We start from the raw sequence: 22339 nt of genomic DNA, 5'->3' as shown, positions 1-22339 counted from the left end.
TCTTCTATAGATCTAGCAGTCCTTAGGTTTAGCAGAGGGATTAGTAACCTGACGAAGCTTATACTAGCTATCAGTAAGAAGTATAGTCTCTACGCCTCGGTTAGACCGGAACTTCCTAGGTTGAAATCCTCGAGTTTTAAAGGTATTAGTGCCTTGGCGTAGGACGCTTATAGCTGTACGGGCGCTTATTCCGATATATACCCAGATAATATAACGAGAGTAGCTATCAATAGCTACATAGATCTCAATCCCAAAAGGTTGAAGCTTTATATAGCCGTCAATATACCATACGTCGTTTAGCCTAGGAGAAATATAGTTAACCCTAGGTCTCCGTGCGCTAGGAAGCCGGCTTTGTATAGCTTCTAGCCGAAGGAGACGTTACGCAATCTCAATTTGGGCCCTAAAGTAGTTTAGTATTATATACAATAGAGACTTAGAGTACATACTCAGTATAAAATAGCCCCATAGAACGAAGATGGCGGTATAGAGTACGGTAGCTATAATCCTCGACTTCACCGATAACATTCTCGGTAATAAGAACAGCTTCAATATCGTCGAACTATTGCTATCGCTGTTCAGGAGAGAGCCTAAGTGTAATACCAAGATCGGCCCGGATCCTACAAAGGGTCCGCACTGACGAAGGGATACCCTCCGAAGTAAGGATTTGGAGGATCTCTTATGTATTATACAAAGGTAAAAGCTCTGCAACTCGGTCTTGGTAGTCGGTTCGAGTGAAATCACGGTCTCGGTTCGTAGGCGGTCTCTATACTAGAAGGCTTCTCTATAGCGTGCGCGGGGTAAGAGTAATATGATATTTCTCCTCAAGGGTAGCGCAGATGGCTATATGTGTGACGTTTTCAAAGAGAAGACCGAGTATCTCTTCTTTGTAGGGCTCAAGATCAATACGCGGGCGCGGCATGATTAAAGAATAAAGACCTAAGTACGATTTGTGATATGACAGCTAGCTTGGAAGTTTTAATATAGACTAGTAATCGACCGGGACTAGTTATTCCGTGCCGGAGAGAGAGGTTGGTAAACCTCCCCAAAAATGGAGATGTATGCATTTGTATGGGAGAAAAAGGCTTCATTTTACATGCTGGAGGCAGGAAACCTCCCCAAAAATGGAGATGCATACATTTGTATGGGAGAAAAAGGCTTCATTTTCATGCTGGAGGCTGGTAAACCTCCCCAAAAATGGAGATGCATGCATTTGTATGGGAGAAAAAGGCTTCATTTTCATGCTGGAGGCTGGTAAACCTCCCCAAAAATGGAGATGCATGCATTTATACGGGAGAAAAAGGCTTCATTTTACATGCTGGAGGCAGGAAACCTCCCCAAAAATGGAGATGCATGCATTTGTATGGGAGAAAAAGGCTTCATTTTCATACTGGAGGCAGTAAACCTCTCCAAAAATGGAGATGCATGCATTTGTATGGGGGAAAAAGGCTTCATTTTACAAGCTTATCATTTACAATACATCGTACAGAGCGGTGTAAGCAGCGGTCAATAACAAGGCCAAAATCAGGCATCCAGGCATTAATAATAGCGGGGAAAGGGGTTTTGTCGCATGGCGTCTATGCCGCTGCGTAGGCGGAGATGAGGCAACATGCGTTTGCGTTGTCTCATTTTCAGTGCTGGGCAAGGGCATCAAACTCCCGCTTAGCTTGGTATAGTCCTCGGTGGACTCCACGACAAGGCACGCGTCCCCATTCATTCACGTGTCATTATGAACAACGTGAATATTACCGGATATGAACACGCAGATTTCTTTCTCTGTGAGAGCCTCCTTCGCGTCTAAATCTATCCATCCTTCGAACCTGCAGTTGATCTATGTCATGGTACACAGCGAGTCATTCGATGTAAGAGATATGTCGTTGGATATCAAGGCTACACATAGAAAGCGTTTCTTGAAAGGAAGTCAGTAATGCTAGAACCACTTACGGTTTACAATCAGCCCTCGCCGCCGTACACGAACGTGGGCTGTGGGATACCGGTGGGATACCGGTAGGATACTGATGGAAGAGGATCGACACCTCAAGGGCCAATGAGATATCTCTGTACCGGTGGGAGCCGGGGAGAAATTGTTGATATATCATGGGAAGGTCCGCGACTGCGACAGTGCCATCGTAATCGATCACTAATTCACTCGAAATTCAGGTTATATTTACGTCAACAGATCCAAAACTATATAGCTCCGTAACCCCCCTCCATATGCTATCCATAAAAATATTCTCAATTTCTCAAAGTACCTGAACATGACGCAAATGAAAGCTGTTCGCATCGTCAATGCCGGCGACAAAGTTACCGCCGAACTTCGTAATGAACCTCTCCCAACTCCAGGTCCCCGCGATGTCCTGATTAAGGTATACGCTGCTTCGCTCAACTACCGCGACACGGCCCTTTTGAGGGGTGAATATCGTGCGCCGACCAAGGAAAATGGAATTCCTGTATCCGATGGTGCTGGAGAGGTTATTGCTGTCGGAAAAGATGTTGCACGGATCACAAAGGGCGACCGCGTCGCTGTCGGTTGTACTGCAAACTGGATTGCTGGCCCATATATCCCGGAATATCGTTCAAGCAGCGTGGGTTTCACTGTCGATGGACTGTTAGCTGAATGCGTGATTTTCAACGAAGACGCACTTGTCCGCATTCCTGACTATATGTCCTACGTCGAAGCTGCCTCCCTTCCTTGCGCAGCTGTTACGGCCTGGACAGCCCTCAACAAAGTTGAACCCCTTCAGCCGGGCCACACGGTGTTGATCCAAGGCACTGGTGGTGTTTCACTCTTCGCGTTGCAATTCGCGAAAATCTTCGGCGCTCGTGTCCTTGCGATCACCTCCTCGGATGGGAAGGCTGCTAAGCTCAAGGAGCTTGGAGCCGATGCCGTTGTGAATTATAGCACGACCCCTGATTGGGATCAGGAGATCCTTACTCTGACCGGTGGAAAGGGTGTTGACAAGGTGCTCGATATTGCCGGAGAGAAGACTATCGTGAAGTCGGCAGCATCGACCAAGATCACTGGAACCATCATCTTGATTGGATTCGCAAGCGGTTTCGGCGGTGGCCTTCCGCCAATCGATATCCTCGTTCGATCCCTCACAGTAACCGGGTCAACTGTTGGTTCGCGGGTCGATTTCGAAGCTATGCTTCAGGCCATGGAAAGGCACCAAGTCAGACCTGTTATCGATCAGGTCTATCCCTTCGCAGAATTCCGTGAGGCGTATAAAAGGCTCGAGGGTGGACAACAAGTCGGCAAAGTCGTTATTGAGATCGCCAAATAAGCGACTCATAAGGATAGGAAATATCTGAAAAGGGTAGCTCGCCACGGCGGTATCGGCCGTGGAGCACTCTAATGAATATTGCTGCCAAAAATATTGAAAGTAGGAAAGTAGGAACAGGGGAAAGTCTTCGACTAAGCGTACTTGGGCGGGCCTACGAATTCCCGGCCTTTCTCGGGCATTACTAGTAATATACGCAGGTTAAAACACGTGAAATCCTCTTCCAATACGGTTCACGATTATAATCCAAAGTCAATAATTGATTTAGTGTGCTTCCCAAGGTCTCAAAATGTTTACACGAGAGTGAAGTGGTGAAGCTGGTTTCAATACATCGTCAGTAGCGTTGCGTGGTATAGGAATGGATGTAGAAAAGACAATTAATTTAGCTTGGCTCTAAGGATTGGTAGAGATGAATTATAGACAAGGATCATTGCTCACACGATTTAAACGGCACTGCGTCAATACAGTCTCACAAGTATAGGACGTCCAATGCCCTGAAAGACACTTTATACAGGGTGACATACAAAGCGCTGCCAATTCCATATCTCGGCAAAATATATTCAATCTGACATTCCTAGATAGACCAATCCGTGAATTTATAAAATCAGGAACTCAGAACAAATTGTCTATCGGAAACAAATTCAAAATCTAAAACCCTCTATTCACTCTTTTTCGAGGACGGTTTGGGAAACTTCCGCGTCCGACGACGCAGCATCTCCACCCGCTCCTCCATGGTCCAGTTGACTTGATCACCAATAGGGATCAGACATTTAGCCAGGTACTCGTAGTTCTTCCGGAGTAAGTTCACAGTAATGAAAATATAATCCACATTCCGGAAGACAAGAGCATTCTCCTTCGCATAGCGATCCTTCTGCATGAGAAAAGCGACAGGATGATCTCTCCAGTGACGACGCGGGTTCAGGTGGTGAGAAGTGTGGTACCCGTCATTGAAAGAGAATCGGTTACTCTGGTATCTGTCAGTCACGATCTACACATTAATCAAGTTGTTAAAACTCACCGGAACATCAATCAAGGTGATACTGGACAGGTAATCCGAATCAGGGTCTGCCGGATCCACGAAAGCATGCTGGCCCCAGTTGCCGACCATCAAGCCCAGACGCATGACGGTGAGCGGGAGGATGAAGACGAACGTGGTAGCGCGCGCATTGACGTAGTTGTAGAGCATATAAATGGCAACGTAGTTACCGACCTCCCAGAAGGCGCATTTGGCCGCATACTTGAACTGGCCCTTTCGCCAAAAGTACATTGGGAGTTCGAGCCAGATGAAAAAGAAGAACCGGCCCACGTAGGTCAGGAAGTCTGGGATGCTGTCGCGGTCGTAGTACATCGTTGTGCTCAGATCGTCGCCGCCGTTACCCTCGACGTGGTGGTGCTTGATGTGGTGGTAATAGTATGAGTTCCATGTATGCCCGTGCATGGGGTCCAGCAGGTAGGGGAAGAGCATGTCGAACAGATATAGTTTTGATGTTAGGACTCCATTCATGTGGATGTGTTGGTGCTTCATCAGCGTGAAAGCGCCGCAATAGAACCCTTGCATGAGCCAGTGCAGGGCTCCGTGCAAGTAGGAGAATCGGTAATATAAGAATGCGGCACTTGGCACAATAGTCGTGAAGTACAGGATAAGGTGCGTTACCATGACCACGTCGGTCTGGTATCGTACGACGCCTTTCGCCCAGTTGATGTACGGCGTAAGCACGTACTTTTGGATGGGCGCCGGTAGCTTGGCCCTCAGCAGCGGGGTGTCCCAGAATTGGGAGATGGTGGGATCAAACTCTACATTAGAAGGATCATTGAGATTGTGAAGCTTTTGGACTGTTTCTTTGGTGCTCAGCTTGTCCAATGGCTGTGCACTTGTTTCGTCTAGAATTTGGTTAGTGTGTTCTTCAACTGACAAGGCAGGGGTATTACCATCTGAGCTGGGCTGAGGCTCAACAATAGCATCGATCACCAGTCGATCTTGGTAGGTGAGTTGGGGATCTGTGTATGTAGAGGGATCCATGATGCCTTAGTACGGCGGAGCCTAGTCATGTTAATCCTGTCCTGTCAAACATGAAGTCCAACACTAACCCGGGGTCCAAGCTCTTGATTATAACAAACTTGGATAATTTCCGGGATCTCCGGGTTTATAAAGATAATAGATGCCTAGCAAATACGGAGTACCCTGGACAGTCTCCTAATAATAAGACAACGCGTCAGGGGCGCGAAGAGATTTCGGGGACTCAACTGTGGGTCCTGGAATCGACAAGTTATGTGAGTCGAAACAACGTCTTTAATGATTCTAACACTTGGTCTAGTATTTCCAAGTACAGCTCAAGCTATCCTTTGCCATCCGAGAGTATTTAAGGGTCTTGTTGTCAAGAACTTATGATTATGCTACGCCATACAGCATGCCCATCCGATTCAGGGGGCGGGAAACTTTTTCCCCTGAACATCCCACCACCCTAAGATTTTTAGCGAAAACTCCAGCTAAAGTACAATTGTTTATATGTGCGCATAGAAATATAGAGTACTCGGGCTTATAAAACCTAATGCGTAAGTTTTGGAGAATCATAATTTACATTTCTTGAGGTAAGCCCCTGGCGGAAGATCATCGCCTAAGAAAAAATAAGCTATCAGCCTATAAGAAAGGCTACATAAAGCACGAGAATGCTAAATAGATGCTGCGAAGAAGCGTTCTGGTTGTCGAGAATATCAAATATCTCGCAAAACAATCTATTGTTTTGGTATAAGGATGTGGATGGGCTGTAAGGATGAGAGATGAAGAATTAATGAAATATAACGAAGCAACATCTGTCCTTTCCTACATAGGTAAGAGCCAACTGTTGCCAAGACAGTGACATACTGAGGCGAGACCGGTCTTCCTTCGATCATAAGGTCAAATTCCTTTTTCTATGCTAAAACCACTTCAAAGACCTTGGTGAATAAGGCCTTGTCTAGGCTTAGAAGGCCACTGCGTTGCAGAAGTTGACCCAAGGACCTGACCAGCTCTATCCAGAGCAGTAACAAAGAAATACCGACCAGTCAGGTTGGTAGGAACAGGTATCTCAGTCTCAAAGCCGCCTTTAGGGAATCTCCCCAAGAAGACTGACTCACCCTCGACACCCTCATCGGTTCCATTCAGGGACCACATAGACACTTCTGTAGCTCCGTTCCAACTCACATACACTCGTCCATCATCCACAGCAACCTCGGGCATGGTCTGAGGATGACCGATCCAGGGACTCTTCGTGATCCGGTAGGAGCGAATTTCCCCGCTGTTGAAGAACGTCTCGGGGCCCATATGAACATTGCAGAGCAGTGATCCATCCGAGGCGTATTCGGCCCAGTTCGCATTCGGGCCAAAGCCCAGGACCACATTGCCGCTATCCAAGATCTGCATCGATCCACTGTTGTCGGTGAGAACGCTGTTCGGACTGATGTATTCATGCTGCAGCTGCACAGTCATCTTCTCTGTGTCTAGGACAACCGTCAAACCCCGGGTTGGACCTGTCACAGGACGGCCGGGGCAGTTCCCGTTGTCGAAAATGGAAACAATCCGGCCGTTTTCGTGGAACCGGGCATGGTGCTGGCCATTGAAGCCCGTCGCTGCACCACCAGATAGGTCTTTGAACATATTTCCTTTCCCTCCAAGCTTCCAGATAACAGCGCCTGTCCGGCCATCCACGTAGACAATGGAGCTCATCATTCGACAGGAGATGAGGTAATTGCCGAGATCGTCTTTCTCGATGCTGTTAACATGGAACAGATCCGGTGCCGTTTTTTCCGTTCTGCCATCGCCTGGCTGGAAGTGGTAGTACTCTTCGAAGCTATAATGGTCCGAAGCGCGCCACTCAAATAACACCTCTCCTGTCTGGATGTCGATCTCCTGGAACCCTGTATCCATCAGGAATTCAACTTCCGGCGGTGTCTCGAACGCCGTTTGGTTCACCGCGAAGACACCATTGATAACCAGGAGTGCTGTCCCTGAGGGAGTCAGGGTTAACTCATGCGCATCGAGGTGCCACCTGTTGCCTGAATTGCCTGAACGGATTTGGTAAACTTCCTCGTAGCGGGAGTTTATCTATAGGGCATCAGAACATTTCTCAAGGCGATACTGCCGATCGACAACTTACCAATGCATAATAGGTTGAGTCTTCAGAAAGGGAGACAATATAGTCTTCTCCTCGATAGGATTGTATGTCCGCTGTGACATACCCGGTCGTATGCCAGACGAGATACCCGTTCGTATCGAGGAGCAACACTCCCGGAACGTTCACCTGCTTTCCCCAGTAGGGTACAACGGTGTAAAGTCTCTCATTATGACACTGTGGATTTTCCGCATGAATGTTCAGGATAGGTCCAATGGCACTGGAAGAGTGGTACAGCTGGTGAGGCCATCGGTCAAATGCGCCCAGGTCATATGGTCGCGATCGATACACCGGGGGGGATATCCGCCAGTGACTCGCATGTCACTAGGAGCAACGCCACGAGTTTTAAAAACATGATTGGATATCTCATAATACCGCGCCAAAGCGAAACATGGCAACTGTATGGGATACCTGGGTATGGCCCGATGTCGGGAGGTTTTCCACGCCAAGCAGATGTGCGGGCAAACCCTTGCGGAAGTCTTGGGGCTTTTGTTTTGGTGGGGCACCTTTCTGTGAGGGTTTTTGTTTCTTTGGAATCGTGAAATCGTCTTTGTATTTCTCAGGAGACTATTTTACAGTTCTAACGTTGGAAAAAGATGTGGTCGCTTCATCAGTTCTGCAGTAACAGAGTGTCACCTACACCAGGCAAGACTATACGTTATGTTGCAATTGTGCAATTGCTTTTGTGGGAGTAGAAAAGGTATTGCCGATTGAATTTTTATATATCATTATATCATTCTGAGCAGAATTGTGATCCATAGGAGTCTGTCCTTATTTAGTGAGAGCTCTCTTCGATCTGCTTTCGGCTTCCAATAAATAAGCTATGCCACCATAGCCTTGGTAAACCTGGGCATTGGAACTAGTTTATTAACCTTAGCCGTTGACGATATTGGTTGAAGTCGTTATCAGATTGAGGTTGAAAGGAGCAACCGTGTAATAGAACGTTTGAGATATGCGGGCTTGTACCCGTACATAGAGTGGATATAGTGAAAGCCAACATGCTCAGAATTTCAATCAATTGAAGCTATCGGAAGCTGACCGTAAGGCCCCTCTTCTTCTCAGGCCATGATCTTTCATGGTTATATCGTGGAAATAGCGTGTACTTTGTCTACATGACTACAATGTTCTCACTAACAGTTCTCAGCAAATGGGCTTGGAAAAGAACAAAATATGTCTCAATCATCAAGCAATATTAGAACTGACATTCAACAAAGATGATAACCTGATTATTCTCCCGAAGCCAAAGAAAAATGTCTCACTTCCCCTCTGCCAATCCTCTAGTTCTTCCTAGTTGCTTGCAACCGCAGTCCGACTAAGCCTTGATGGAGTAAGATTTTCGCCACCCCGACACATCACTGGGTACGAGACCCAATTTAATAGTTCCGTTGACATCATGACCTCCATCAATGCAGTATACGTTGGGGTTAATCATTTCCTGGTGAATGTTGTTCTCACTCAGAATGTAAACCTCCGACTGGGGGGTCTATACAGAAATGGAGCTATTAAATTCCAAAAGAGCAAGTAAATCTGAAAATCATCTACAAAAACACATGCTACATGCTATGATGTGTATCTCCACAGCCATAAATCCATCAAAAACAATCCGTGCATAAATATTCCTAGATTCCCTCCTAGACGTGAATTTTTCTCTCTTTCAACTCAGAACAATTCCCCAGCCTCCTACCTCCAGCCTTCAACTTCCACTCTCCCAACTTTCCACCTCTTAACCTCTTGACCAACCTTCACCGATTCCCTCTCACCTCACAAAGAACTATCATACCAAAAATGAAGTTCCTCACATCCCTTCTTCTGCTCGCTACCTCTGCCATCGCAGCTCCTGTCACTACTACTGCGAAGGAGTCGAAGCACTTCCACCTCAAGACCAGCGGCGCCACCAATGAAAACCATAACAACCTATATGTCTACGCCTACCACACGGGCGCAGGTCTCAACGACGCTGTGCTCACCAAGGATGCTAGCATGGCCAGTCCAGTCTATCTGAACGGGACAAACGCAGTCGTCGAACTGGAGAGCGAATTGTCTTGGGGCCTGATCGCCACTGGCAACACCAACTACGCCTGTGAGTATCGCCACATACCTTGGAAAAGTTCTCCTGTGTCACATTTCAGTCTGGACTAATCTGCTATTTTTATCCACTTTAGCTTGGTTGCCTATGGTTATCAACGCCGGCAGCGGCGGCAGCGAAGGATACTCCATCAAGGGCGACAACTTCCAATGGTCGGAACAGAGCGGCTTCGGTGGTTGGCTCGGTAAGAAAACCCTGTCTCTTTGTTCCATGTTCTCGTTTTCAAGACCATGGCATTAACATCTCCATAACAGTCTGTGACTGGTACCACAATGCGCCCCAGCTATTCTACTTGAACCGCTACTACACCGCCACCATCCCCTCCAGCTGCTCCAAGGTCCAGGTGAAGGCCGAATACATCTAGATTTCCACGGTCGCTCGGGGTGATTTGGCCCCCTTTAATGGCACTTAATGATCGACGGTCCGGGGTTTGGACGTCTTAATGTTTACTACTTAATAGCGATTCAGCGAATAATGAAATGAAATGCTTTCTTGCTATGTACATACTGCTAGTTCAAGACGGGGATATCAAAAAAACACACTAGCAGAGAAAAGATCGTGTCGATCAACCGCGTGACATCATGTTCCAACGTAAAGCGTTTCCCTTCTATTCCATCGCCATGCCGGTCATGAAGCTGCAATTCCCGCAGGAGCAGAGTTCTCGTAATAGCGCTTGTCCATTCCAGCCTGCAAGCGCGCTTCTTCGTTAAATGGTCCGCGGATCGGACCCCTGAAATGCTTCTGCACATTCGACCGGAAGACCTGAACAGGATCAGTCCCCTCCTGGGCACAGATCCACGTCAACCACCGATGACCAGTGGTCACATGTGTGATTTCGTCGTTGTGGATAATCTCCAAGGTCGCCACACTCTCGCCATCACTAGCTCTGCGGAACTTCTCAATCGTCATGGGGTTAACATCCAGGCCTCGTGCTTCGTGCACCAGAGCGATGATACTGATTCTCGCTCGGAGATCGTACGCAGTTTCAGTTGCAGATAGCCACAGACTATGGTGTACCGGGAGCGAACCAAAGCTAGATCCCATCTCCTCGAGTCTAGTGCGGAGGAGGGAGAAGTGCTTAGCCTCGTCGTTCGCGACCTTCAACCAGTCGTAGAAGAAGGCGCGCGGGAGTTCCTGCGACGTCCCTTCTGTCTGGAATGTCGCAAAGCGAATGCAGATATCAATAGCCAGGTCGATAGCCCACAGTTCGATATTGGCCAGCGCATGGAGCATAGCAATGCGGCTCTTCAGGGTCCCGCCTCGTCCCGCCTTCGGCATCTGGCTCGGGTCAACGGTTTCCATTTTCTCGCGCGGCGGCTGGTCAGGCGGAGCGACAGTGCCCCTTCCAAGCGGCATGGGTGAATCAGAAGCCTCTCTAGCAGAGAAAATAGAGAAAAGATGCGTAGCCAGCTCGATCTTGTGCTCTGGATTGGCTGTATTGAGAACATGAGCGGCCCAGTCGCACAGCGTCGCGTCGTCGCCGAGATAAGTCGCCGGGCCGGGATCCTCTCGGCCCGAAGCAGCAGAAACAGAAACAGTAGTAGCGGTAGTCGTAGGAAGAGCCTTCTCTGCAGGTCGCGGGTGCTTGAGCTTGACTTTCTCACTAACAGGATCGACACTAGCAACCCCAACAGTATCCCCGTCGAGGACGGGGAAATCCAGCGCAACGGACTCGCCGCGCACATCCACGGGGAACGTACAGGCCTTGATACCGACGCTGGATTCGCCGGTCTCTACGTTGAAATCGTATGCGTGCCACGGACACGAGACGACATACGCCGAGTCCTCGATGTCGACTGAGGAGTCGGCCATTGGGCCACCGGCATGCGGGCATTCTGCCTCCATGGAGTAGTACGACCAGCCATCATTGGTGTCGTTGGATTTCAGGCTTGATTTGTCGATCGTCGGGAGCCGGAATAAGACCAGTTTCTTGCCTGTGCTTAGGCGGACCACGTATCGCGCCTGCGTGAAGTCGGAGAGTTTCCCGCAGTTGATCCACATCTTGATTTTTGCAAGTGTTGATGTCTCTTTTGGCGTAACTAGAAGGGTTTGTTTGAGGCTTTTCGCCTCGATTGATTTTAACGATCACGTGATGATGTGTATTTGCCCCACTTTTCGATCTTTATATAGGCCGTTTATATAGGGGGACTTCTAATAGGGGGTCACTCAATAGGGGCAACCTTGGTCGCTATCTTCTAATTCAATACTGTGTGATTTGGATAACAATACTTCAGACCGCTCATTAATTTATTATTGATGGCAAACAAACATCTCGCCTAGCACGGGCTTCGGGGCCGCCACAATCACCACCCTCGTGTTATCCAACCTTGAAGGGGGTAAAGTGACCTGTCGGATCATACCTTTTTTACGTTGTTTCCATCCTTCGAAACTAAAACAGAGATGAAAAGTACATACGTAGTGAAGGACTAGCGAAAAAGAAAGCAATAATTTCGGGCCTTTAACTTGTTACGTAGCGCGTATTTTATAAGCGTAATTACGCAATTAATATGTCACAGATAGGATAAATACGAGAACTACAGTACTAATAGTACATATAACGTACGTGCAAACGAAGAAAACCGTATTTAGTTAGTAGTAACAACCAACTCTATCATGATAGTTAATAAAAATCTGGCGGTAAAAATACCATGCTCAGATACCAAGATCTTCGCCATGTATTAATAAACCAATCATCCAGCTGCGGCAAGATTATGTAGTTACTGGAAATACTAAGGTTAATTGAAGATGAATAGATAGCGGTGAAAGGGATATTCGCTATTCGTAGACTCGATGCCTAGTTATCTAGTAATTCAAGTCTTAGCATGACCGTTGGCGTCTATAGCTATTCTTTGAGAGGTTCGAAGGATTCGTCCCCCACAAATGACCAGGTTAAAGTGTGATTGAGCGGCAGCCAGCAGAGCGGACCTTGGGCGCCTCAATGAAATGTGGGCCTCGCTTACTGGTCTCAATTAATAGTGTCCGCAACGAGGAATTTTCTCTCATCAATTAGAAAGTATATTTTCCTATAATATATAGGCTATTAATCTTATATTTATATAAATTCACTTGCAGCGACTGGAGCCTTCGGCATAGTGTGCGTGAAGGGTTGAGGAGAAGTGAAAAAAAAAAAAAAAAATACGTGGGTTAGGTACTGGTATTTATCAAGTCTGTGACGACTGCCTTCACAAACCAACACTCACACCTAAGCACATCCTGCGACAGGGGGTTGGAAAGGGTCTAGGAGAAATAATTCCGAGCGTTTGCTCATTTATTCTTCTAGTCTTTCCACTTTCCAACTTTTCACATCTCCGTTCACGTCTCAATACCCAGAGGCCTGACGATTTTTACTCTGCCTTATTAGGTGAGACGCGGCTAGCCGTCTCTAACGCTTTACCTAAAAGACTAACGTTATGCAGAACAATACCTGAAAATGGATGGTACTCCCAACAATCCGATCAAATGGGGGGTTTATCGAGAGGGCGTTCGGTCCCAGCTGCAAAGATTTGAGTCCCTACCACAGGATGGCCTCGCGTTAATGCAGTCCTATCAGGCTGTCCTCGACAACGATGAGACTTTCACTCAGTACTTCTCAGACAAGCCACTCGAAAGTTACACTATCGAGTCGCGAGTAAGGGAAATACTGGGGATTCGTCCGAGGGATAAGAATGGTCCCTCGGTCAGCTGGGTCAACATTTTCAGACACGGCAGTTTCGAAAAGCAAAGTGACGGTTCATATCACTGCTACGATCAAGGGAACCTCATTTCATTTGATGAATCTCTTCACAAAAGCATCCTCCTTAACCGATGCTTCCTCCCGGAAAACTCCTGCTTGTGGCCAAGTCCCGCGGACGCCGAAAGAGAGTCCGAAGTCACTCTGGCAATAGAGGCAGACATCTTGGATGAAATTGACAGAAAGACCAAATGTGCGTACTTCCCATACTTTCTTACACTCGCAGGTCGTAAGAGACATGCTAATGGAAACAGACGTGGAGAAACTGAAGCGACTTCAGCTGGCGCTGAAGAAACGCCGAATCAAACTTCTCCAAGGTGTTCAGGACCCCGTGAAAAGGTCTCGAACACCGCAAACCCCTGGATCACAGTATCCTACCCCGAGCGAGTCACTTCGTCCCACGGTATCTGTTGAGACGCATACCCGTGCTCGCAGTTCATCCGAAAGCTCGGGTGTCTCAAGTGGATCCGACATCCCTTTCACGGCCCCTGGCGATACATCAAGGCCAATATCTCATGACAGTGACGACAATAATGATGATGCGGTTAGCAACTCACACCAACAAAAAAATTTGAATGCCATCACCGAAAGCTACCAGAAAGCATTTCAAAATGAAATGGGAGTGTCGGTGTCTGGACTCCTCAGCAGCAGAAAGCCCCAGGTCGCACAAAACCAGGATCGCACACAGAATCCAAAGCCATTCCAAGAAGACGGGTCAGCACAGAATCCAAAGCCATTCCAAGGAGACGGGTCAGCGAAACACCAGCTCCATGGCAACGAGGACCTGGCGCGACCGCCCCTGAAAAAGCAAAAGACCGAGACTGCCCCGTCCCCAGCAGAGATCGAGACCATCGACCTTAGTGGAGAACTACCAATGTGGAAAGAAAAGGTCGATACGCCCACTAAACATCAGCCCGCATACTCCACCACAGGAAAGAAACGTCAAGGACAAAAGCGAACACGAAATAACTTCACCGACTACGAGAAGGAGCACGCTCCAGCCTGGTTCAAGAGCCAGGTCAACGCAGGAAAGACCCCGAGCGAGATTGAAAAGGCCTACGTCGAGGAGTTCGGTGTCTTCCACCGCTGGCTGACCGTGAAGCTCTGGGTCGACCGGATGGATGAAAGGGCCGCCAAAGCAGAGAAAACGGTCAAAGCAGAGAACCCCAGCAAAATCGTGGTATTGAAAGTACAACTCCCGTCGCATCTTCGTTTGGCCTTTTTGAATGACAATCCACCCTAGCCGATTCGGACATTCCCTACGAGCCGGGTAATGTCAGCAACTGATGCTGTCCCCTCTCGTATTGCCGCCGCGCCGCCCTATGTATCCCCATACCCTCTATTCCGGTCCCCCCAGCAGCCTGGGGGCTCACCCGTCCCATACCAGCTGGACTGGCCTTCCAAGACGGCTGCATCGACACCATTCAAGAGTGGTCTTCCGAACGTGTACTGATAGGTGGGCTTGGATGTCGGTTATTGCAGGTCATCTTTTAACTGACATAACTTGATCATATTCATTTTCAAGGCTTAAGGAAGTCAGCTCACGGTACGTTTTATCATTTAATAGCATCATAAGCATTTAACTAATCTATGTTCTCAGAAAATTTTCGCTGAGCAGAAAGTCTTACTTCTGTTTGTGGTACTCTTCATGCAACTGGTCAATACGTATCTCCATATCAGCCACTTCTTTACTTAATAATACCATTCCTACCATTTGAAAGTACTTGCTCTGGGTGTATTCTTTTGTCATTAGTGAAGATACGGAAATATACGTATAATGGGTGACCTAGCTGGCCGCTAAATGTGATCTTGGCTATGCAGGAGTCATAGAACAACATATCGTAAAGATCAAACCCATTACTCCATTATTTGTAGAGATCTTCGTTAATAACTCTTTTAGTCATCCTAGGCCTTTTCCTAGGATCGACGCTCACGATGCCGCTAAGGGTTGGAGCCAGAGGAGGCGGATGGACATGAGGAGGAATGAGAGGAATTGGGACTGCAATCCTAGTAATTGGGAGGATACAAAGCCAGTCTGCATCGTGGATATGACGACTACTTCATGAATTTCATATTATTATCATGGGTAACTCACCGTCCATTCAGTAATGGGCTTCTTTAATGCCAGTAGATAGATACCGCCAATGCTCCCTGCGGTATCGATAGTTGGGGTTAATAGTGTTTTCATCCCATAATATTCACAACAAATACACAGACCTCGTGAATTCCCATTGAATCTTCCATCTCGATACTGCGCGACTTTCTTCTCATCATACCCACAACTCGTCTGAATCTTCCGATCAAGGCCTTTTACCATCCTCATCTTTCTTTTCCAGACTGATTCCTCCTTTCTCGCGTGAATCCTTACCGACCATGAAGAAAAGGAAGGGTGTCACTACTCTCCCAGGTGAGGCCTTGCACGAAAATCAAGATGGAGCCAAGCACCCAGTCGAACCACCCAAGGATGCCCCTGAAGGAAGTAAGTTTGCATCCTCGCCTTCAGATGCTGAGCTTGGACCCGCACTCAACAAGTTTTTCGGTGGTCCTCCTTACTGCCTGATCCTACCTGAATGCATTAAGGCCCATACCAAGCCTCGGACGCACAAGAGGGTGTGCAAGGGCCGCGTTCAATCGTTCCGCCGCTCATATCCCATAGTCAGTTGGATGGATGTACTTTCTGAAGCTACAACCGCGGATAAATTCCAACTCCAGGACAATGGCATGTACTGGTGTCATGTTAAGGGAAGGGTGGTTGAGATGTCTGCGGAGAACTACCACTTCATCTCATTGGGCTACCCGCAACGCATGATGCAGTCTTCTCGCCCGTCTGGGGCACAGAGAGAGAAAGAGACTGCTGGAGATGTGGGTGGGTAAGGCGCCAGCCCTACCAATGCTGCCGCGAATGGTGAGTACAGTTTCCCCTAATCAGTTATCTGGATACGTACTAATATAAAATAGCAGACGCAGGACCGCTCCACAACCCCGTACCCGACCCAGTCGACATACCCCAACGCTCAATTGCATCAGATCTCTCACATCTCTCACATCTCTCACATCTCTCACATCAGGCTGAGAAAAGGATTGCGGTTTCAGACCAGGGTGAGGGGGATGTGAAAGGAACCTCATGTGCAGCCCAATAGTTCGAAGCTGAGACGTCAAGGCTTCGCCCCAACAACAGAGGGTCTGATTTCTAATCCCGTCATAAGAAGAGTTTTGTCACGACACGCACTATATATATCGGAGCCTGGAATATCTGAGCGTAACGCTCAGATGTAGTGGTCTTTTGGCCTAGTGTGTAACTCGCCAGTCCAGGGGCAGGTTGTAACAAGTTTCCTGCATTTGACGCCCGTCATAGTCGCACCAACTCGCTTACATCAGAAGACGACCCGACCAGATCTGACATCACAACCTGCGCTCAGGATGGCAGCACAGGAAGCTCGGATGGCCCAAAACCATCCCAACCCGATGGAAGCAATCCTACAAACAAAGGCAAGCAATCAGCTGCTCCAGTCCGTCCCAAGAAACAGAACGTTTTCATTCCCTGGACCCCTTCTCTGAAGAAAGAAACCCACACGCAGAGTCCAGGTGCCTCTAACATCTCCCCGCGGGCCGGTCCGCCGGTGCGGTATTCACCGCGCGAACTAGATGAGGGGCCGGCATTTATCAAGGCGCTCATCGAGGCAGGCACGTCGTGGGAGGAACAAGAGAAACTGTACGCATCTAAGTTCGGTATTTCTCGTTCCCAGTTTAGACTTGTGAAGAAGTTCGACCTGCTCGGTATGAAGGACGGCGGGTTTGAAAAGGCCGCGTTCAAGAGTCGCTCGGAACATTCCAAGCCCCAGGTATGAGATATCCCTGTCCCTCTCGCCTCACTTGATTAATCAGTCTTCTGACTAACATTTATTAACAGTCCACCTCAGCCAATATGGACCCAGAGTCCAGCGTGCCGACTGGGAATTCCCAGGAAAACAGCGAGCGTGACAAGGGGAAGAAAAGGGACCCCGGTCCTTCTGATGCCGCGTGAGTCCATGGGGAGATGAATTGTGGTTCGTTCGCACCCATCTTGCAACGAAACACAAAGAATCGTTTGGGAGTAGGAAAGATGAAATGGTGGTTGGAACTGTCGAATTGGGTTGCCGGGGGAGGTAATACTTGGCTGAACACGTGCCTGCGAGACCGCCACTCCATACTGTAAGATTAATAAACACATTGTAAGTGTACTGAAAAGCGATTATGCAGTATATTGACAGAATTAGTTGTAAGTACATGAGGTATAAGCGCGCTATTGGGACACAATCCTTCGAAGCATAAGAACTAGACAAATATTTTGTAGTGGTCAAATGCACATAGTAGAAATGCCCCCGAAGCAACCGTAGATTGTTCAAAAAGTGCTAATGTTCACAGTTCTTATTCCTACAGGGCAAGAGCAAGACCGAGAACACCAGCGGCGCCAGCAAGGCTCATAGCGATACCAGTAGGGGCGGCACCACCATCGGCAGTGGTGGATGCAGCAGATCCGGACGGCGAACCGGAAGCCGAGGACGAAGCATCAGAGCTAGAGGCATCAGAGCTGGAAGCGTCGGTGGAGGTGGCCTCAGCAGCGCTGGGGCTGGAGCTGCTATCGCCAGAGGCAGTGACCTCGGCGGCAACGGAGGATGCGAAAGAAGGATAGTAGTCCTCAACAGCAGTGGTGACGTACTCCTTCACGCTGTCGGGAAGGCTGCTGTACCAGGTAGGCCAGGAGTTGGAGACCATGCCTTGCTCGACCTGAGAAAGGAAGGCGGCGGTGTTGGTGGCTTCGGCCCAGAAAGAGGTTGGGACAGCAGTTGCGATAACCATGGCAATAGAGGGAGGAATGAGTTCCTCGAGCTCGGCGGCCTGGGATTCAAGAGCGGCTTCAGTGTCGGCCGGGGCGGCCATGGCCATGCTGGCGAAGAGGACAGCTGCGAGAGACTTGTACTGCATGGTGACGGTTGAAGTATATGCTTGGGGTATAAGATAGAGAATAATACAATATGGAGCTGAAGAACAGGTGCCTTTGGTGTGCTTGAGTAATTGAAAAGAAAGAAAGAATCAGCCTCCGGGGTCTTTATGCTTAAATACTTAAATGCGCCCCCGATGCGTTGTCACAAGCCCTGGAAGGTATCGCGAGGCTTGGGGCTCTGGCGGCGGAGCCCGAATGAGCCTGCCGCACTATCTTCCCGGGTTCCACCACTAACGGCCAATCGCAGCCTCGTCGCCCCCAAAGCAAATGGAGAAAGGCACACCGAATAGCTTTATAGCGCAATCCTTCGCCCTATATTTTCGACCCTATAATTTCGAATTTTGGGGGCCAGGTCCACTGCGGCGAATTACCCACCACTCTACTCTGTACAATCCAGGGCGAAACTGCTATCGGCTTACTGATATCCCCCTTTTTTCTGCACCCTGAACTCTTGCAAGTCCAAATCATCCCCCAGGGCTTGACGCTACAGTCGGAACAGGAAGGTCCGGTGTTTCAATCCGTCTGCCGAGCCCCAAGACTCATTACGCATGCCTTATTTGCACGCCGGTTCATCATTGGAGTCGGAGGCTCTTGGAAATTTATATGACATCATTTTCTGGGGGCCAAAACATGCTTAGAAATATTCGTTGATACTTTGTCTGTACGGTGTTTGACTAGTGTTTAGAAGGTATTCCTGCCTGGCCTTCTGCACGGGGTTGTTGGTGCGATCCGAGTGTTCAATCAGGGAATATGCACTGCCCACGAAATCATGTCGCCCATTATCATTCGTGCGAAGTCATTGTCACAAGGTAACTATCCAAGAGGATCTGCATTGTACATAGCCCTACAGGCCACGTTGTTTGTGTTGGCTAAAAGGGCATCGTAGATGCCTACAGTGAGGTTGTGACGAAAGCAAACAGTCTACTGTGCGTAGCAATGCTAAGAGACATTAAGTTGTGCCTGTTTGACTGCCATGCGATGGACAGTGGCAGTGCTTGGGGTGTTCTTGTGCAACATAGTGACTGTGCATAAGTACATGTTTTTATCCTCGGCATTCGTGGTAGTTATGGACTACTCAGGCCGTGTGGCTAGCATCTTCATATCTTCGATTTAAAATGACGGGCGCCGACATCAATCACTTTTTACACGGTTGCATGGATAACGCACACCTCATATATATATCAACTCACACTAGCAGTATGGACTGGATTATAGTGCCACTCTAGGCGTAATATATCAAAGTCTATGTCATATCCCTTGAACAACGGAGCAAGGACGATCTCTTCGTAGAGAAACATGAAGATAGTGGCTTCTGTGCCCAAGAAGATCCCCGTTCACTGCCAGACCAAGGCCACCACAGCCCCACTTTATATGTCCACATGAGGCTGTTTCTGTTGTTGGACGGAAATTTCGTCCATTATTGATGTACCAGGACGGCTTCAACAATATGAGAAACTCCGGGAGATATAAACCGTGGAAGTAGAAGGTGCTACCTCTTTGCTTATGAAGGAAATGATTATTTGAAAGAAATGAGTAGACTAGACCTGCTCTCTCACTTTTGGTAAACATATATAACAAAAGTGGCATCTAGTATCAAGCATCTATAGTACTATAGTAATCGCTCTTCCTATACTTCCTTTTCTTCCCTTTATCTAATTAAAAAAATAGTAAATGTAAGGCCCTGTCCTGGTCGCAAAAAATCAACGGATGTAATAGAACAAGAGCAAAAAAGAAATCTCTCCCTCGGGGAATCGAACCCCGGTCTCCCGCGCTTATCGGTATTAATGACAAGCGGAAATCATCACCACTAGACCAAGGAAGATTGGATGGCTGAGTTACTGCTCGGCCACTTGGCTGGTTGATGGAGAAACATGGAAAGCAATGCTTAATGTTTGATGCCCGCTCGTTGGAAGTCAAGACCTCCCTCCATCGAACCACTTACCCCTCTCTTCTCATCCAATCACTTTGCAGTTTATTGGTCGGTCCTTAGCAACATGCTACCTTAAAAACAATTCCATGACCATTCTTTGTGGAGATAGCCCAGCCTAAATCCCACCATCTCCACCCTTCAATGTCCTCAAACGGGAAAGTCCTGGAGATGCCCGGGTCTACCTGGGTGAGAAGAACACTCCGACTTCCCCGCAAGAAGCAATAAATACTGTAGAAATCGCCGCAAATCTCCACGCGGGTTCAACAATTACAGAAAATTAGGAACCATGACATCCGTTTTCAAGAATGGGCGTATCTTCATCCCTTCCCAAGCCTCGAATAATGAGGAGAATTTTGCTGAGAGCATGATTATCGAGAATGACAAGATCTCTCATGTCGGCTCACTCGACGGAATAACTATCCCAGAAAATGCAAATATCATTGACCTGGAAGACCGGACTGTTATTCCAGGCTTCATCGACGCCCATGTACACCTCCTGCATTACGGGCAGTCATTGCGCAAGGCCGATCTCATCGCATGCACCTCACTCGATCAGATCCGTGCAGTCATCAAATCTTACGCTGAAGCCAATCCTTCTCTACCGCGCATCTTATGTAGAGGCTGGATCCAATCATCTACCAATGGAGTTGCACTAGCAAGTATGCTGGATGGTATCGACCCACGTCCCATCTACATTGATTCCTTCGACCTCCACTCCATGTGGTGCAGCGCAGCTGCTCTCGATGAGATGGGGGTTCATACTGCCCCCGATTTCCCCGGTGGAAGAATCCACCGCGATGAGAATGGAAGAGCTTCAGGACTACTTGACGAATCTGCTGTTGTCAACCTTGCATGGCCATTTCTGGAAAGTGTTACCTCCACGGAAGACAAACTGAGTGCGTTGGACACTGCAGTTGCTGCGTACACCGCTGCCGGGTATACCGGAGTAGTGGATATGGCCATGGACGAAGGAACCTGGGAGATTCTGAATCTTTACCGTCGCGATCATACCATCCCATTCCACATCGGCGTTCACTGGCTCGTCCCCTTCTCAGCGGATCAAAACGCCAACTTCAAACACCTGGATCGTGCAATCCAGCTACACCAGGAGTACAACCAGCCCGATTTCCATGTCCTCGGAATAAAACTCATCTGCGATGGCGTCGTCGACGGATGCACTGCCGCTCTCCTCCAACCGTACACTGGTAAATCCGATCCCGTCGAACCAATCTGGCCAGAGGATATGCTCCAAGAAGTAGTCCAGCGCGCCGATTCAGCGGGAATCCAATGCGCAATTCATGCCATAGGCGACAGAACTATCCATCAAGCAATCAACGTGCTGTCCAGAGTCGGCACGCCAGGCCGGAGACACAGAATCGAGCACCTGGAGCTGACAACCTCGGAAGATGCCAAGCGACTCGGTCAGCTGGGTATTACCGCCTCGATCCAGCCCGTGCACTCTGATCCGATGCTTTTCAAGGCCTGGCCTGGTCTTGTGGGCCCCGAGCGCTGTAAGCGCGCGTTCGCCTACAAGGAGTTCAAAGATGGAGGTGCTCCTATTGCTATCGGCACTGATGCTCCTACTGCAGCTCATTTCCCTTTCCCTAATCTTTACAATGCTACTACGAGGCGCTCGGCGCTTCAGACTGAGATGGATGATACTGTAAACGAGCATTTCAAGTTGGGTTTGGTTGAGGCAGCTACGGCAGCTACAGCTGGTGCGGCCTATGCGCGGTTTGCTGATTCCTGGACTGGGAGTCTGCAGAGGGGATTATATGCGGATTTCTTGGTTGTTGATATGCAGTGGACTCCGGAGACATTGCTTCAGGCGCGTGTCTGCCAGACTTGGTACCGGGGGAAGAAGGTTTTTGATTCATGAAGCTATTGATAGCCGTGGGTTAGATCCATAATCAGATAAAAGAATATTAACAGAATACACGAGTGTACAAAGAAATCACTAGTAGCATTGCTTTTACTATTCCTTATGACGTTTCTGCTTCTATGCGGGGTGAACATCACGGTGACATCACCAGTACACGCTTTTGCCTCACGAAACAATTTGTGACTATCACTATGTACGATTATCTCAATGTACGATGTGCAGTTAATGAGTGGAATATATAGTATCGATTGACAATTTCTTAATTTACAGCTTATCATCGCATCATGACGAAATAACTCCT

At 48.3% G+C, this 22339-nt stretch overlaps 9 protein-coding genes across 9 annotated transcripts; 5 read left to right on the top strand and 4 right to left on the bottom strand.

Annotated features, from left to right (window-relative positions):
* Nucleotides 1-2255: 2255 nt before the first annotated feature.
* On the top strand, nucleotides 2256-3281 carry N7489_007757 (zinc-dependent alcohol dehydrogenase family protein; the record flags this gene model as incomplete). Its single annotated transcript, XM_056713507.1, has 1 exon — nucleotides 2256-3281. One exon carries the CDS (start codon nucleotides 2256-2258, stop codon nucleotides 3279-3281), a length of 1026 nt encoding a protein of 341 aa, XP_056567222.1.
* A 655-nt stretch (nucleotides 3282-3936) lies between these two features.
* Nucleotides 3937-5298, bottom strand: N7489_007756 (uncharacterized protein; the record flags this gene model as incomplete). The annotated part of the gene is made up of 3 exons (XM_056713506.1): nucleotides 3937-4245; nucleotides 4297-5159; nucleotides 5208-5298. 3 exons carry the CDS (start codon nucleotides 5296-5298, stop codon nucleotides 3937-3939), a joined length of 1263 nt encoding a protein of 420 aa, XP_056567221.1.
* Nucleotides 5299-6204: 906 nt separating this feature from the next.
* On the bottom strand, nucleotides 6205-7781 carry N7489_007755 (uncharacterized protein; the record flags this gene model as incomplete). The annotated part of the gene is made up of 3 exons (XM_056713505.1): nucleotides 6205-7359; nucleotides 7412-7663; nucleotides 7716-7781. The coding sequence occupies 3 exons, from the start codon at nucleotides 7779-7781 to the stop codon at nucleotides 6205-6207; spliced, it is 1473 nt and encodes a 490-aa protein (XP_056567220.1).
* Nucleotides 7782-9211: 1430 nt separating this feature from the next.
* Nucleotides 9212-9876, top strand: N7489_007754 (uncharacterized protein; the record flags this gene model as incomplete). The annotated part of the gene is made up of 3 exons (XM_056713504.1): nucleotides 9212-9506; nucleotides 9589-9696; nucleotides 9767-9876. The coding sequence occupies 3 exons, from the start codon at nucleotides 9212-9214 to the stop codon at nucleotides 9874-9876; spliced, it is 513 nt and encodes a 170-aa protein (XP_056567219.1).
* A 263-nt stretch (nucleotides 9877-10139) lies between these two features.
* N7489_007753 (Rieske [2Fe-2S] domain protein) lies at nucleotides 10140-11513 on the bottom strand (the record flags this gene model as incomplete). The annotated part of the gene is made up of 1 exon (XM_056713503.1): nucleotides 10140-11513. One exon carries the CDS (start codon nucleotides 11511-11513, stop codon nucleotides 10140-10142), a length of 1374 nt encoding a protein of 457 aa, XP_056567218.1.
* Nucleotides 11514-12942: 1429 nt separating this feature from the next.
* Nucleotides 12943-14695, top strand: N7489_007752 (uncharacterized protein; the record flags this gene model as incomplete). Its single annotated transcript, XM_056713502.1, has 3 exons — nucleotides 12943-13435; nucleotides 13497-14422; nucleotides 14486-14695. 3 exons carry the CDS (start codon nucleotides 12943-12945, stop codon nucleotides 14693-14695), a joined length of 1629 nt encoding a protein of 542 aa, XP_056567217.1.
* A 920-nt stretch (nucleotides 14696-15615) lies between these two features.
* Nucleotides 15616-17266, top strand: N7489_007751 (uncharacterized protein; the record flags this gene model as incomplete). Its single annotated transcript, XM_056713501.1, has 3 exons — nucleotides 15616-16112; nucleotides 16598-17084; nucleotides 17153-17266. 3 exons carry the CDS (start codon nucleotides 15616-15618, stop codon nucleotides 17264-17266), a joined length of 1098 nt encoding a protein of 365 aa, XP_056567216.1.
* A 389-nt stretch (nucleotides 17267-17655) lies between these two features.
* On the bottom strand, nucleotides 17656-18207 carry N7489_007750 (uncharacterized protein; the record flags this gene model as incomplete). Its single annotated transcript, XM_056713500.1, has 1 exon — nucleotides 17656-18207. One exon carries the CDS (start codon nucleotides 18205-18207, stop codon nucleotides 17656-17658), a length of 552 nt encoding a protein of 183 aa, XP_056567215.1.
* Nucleotides 18208-20442: 2235 nt separating this feature from the next.
* Nucleotides 20443-22035, top strand: N7489_007749 (amidohydrolase; the record flags this gene model as incomplete). The annotated part of the gene is made up of 1 exon (XM_056713499.1): nucleotides 20443-22035. The coding sequence occupies one exon, from the start codon at nucleotides 20443-20445 to the stop codon at nucleotides 22033-22035; it is 1593 nt and encodes a 530-aa protein (XP_056567214.1).
* Nucleotides 22036-22339: the final 304 nt, after the last annotated feature.

This window comes from Penicillium chrysogenum (genome assembly GCF_028827035.1).
Source record: "Penicillium chrysogenum strain IBT 35668 chromosome Unknown utg000004l_segment0_segment0, whole genome shotgun sequence".
In the NCBI taxonomy this organism is placed as follows: Eukaryota; Fungi; Ascomycota; class Eurotiomycetes; order Eurotiales; family Aspergillaceae; genus Penicillium; species Penicillium chrysogenum.
Note: the sequence above shows the minus strand (reverse complement) of the source record. Positions and strands in the feature narration are given on the sequence as shown.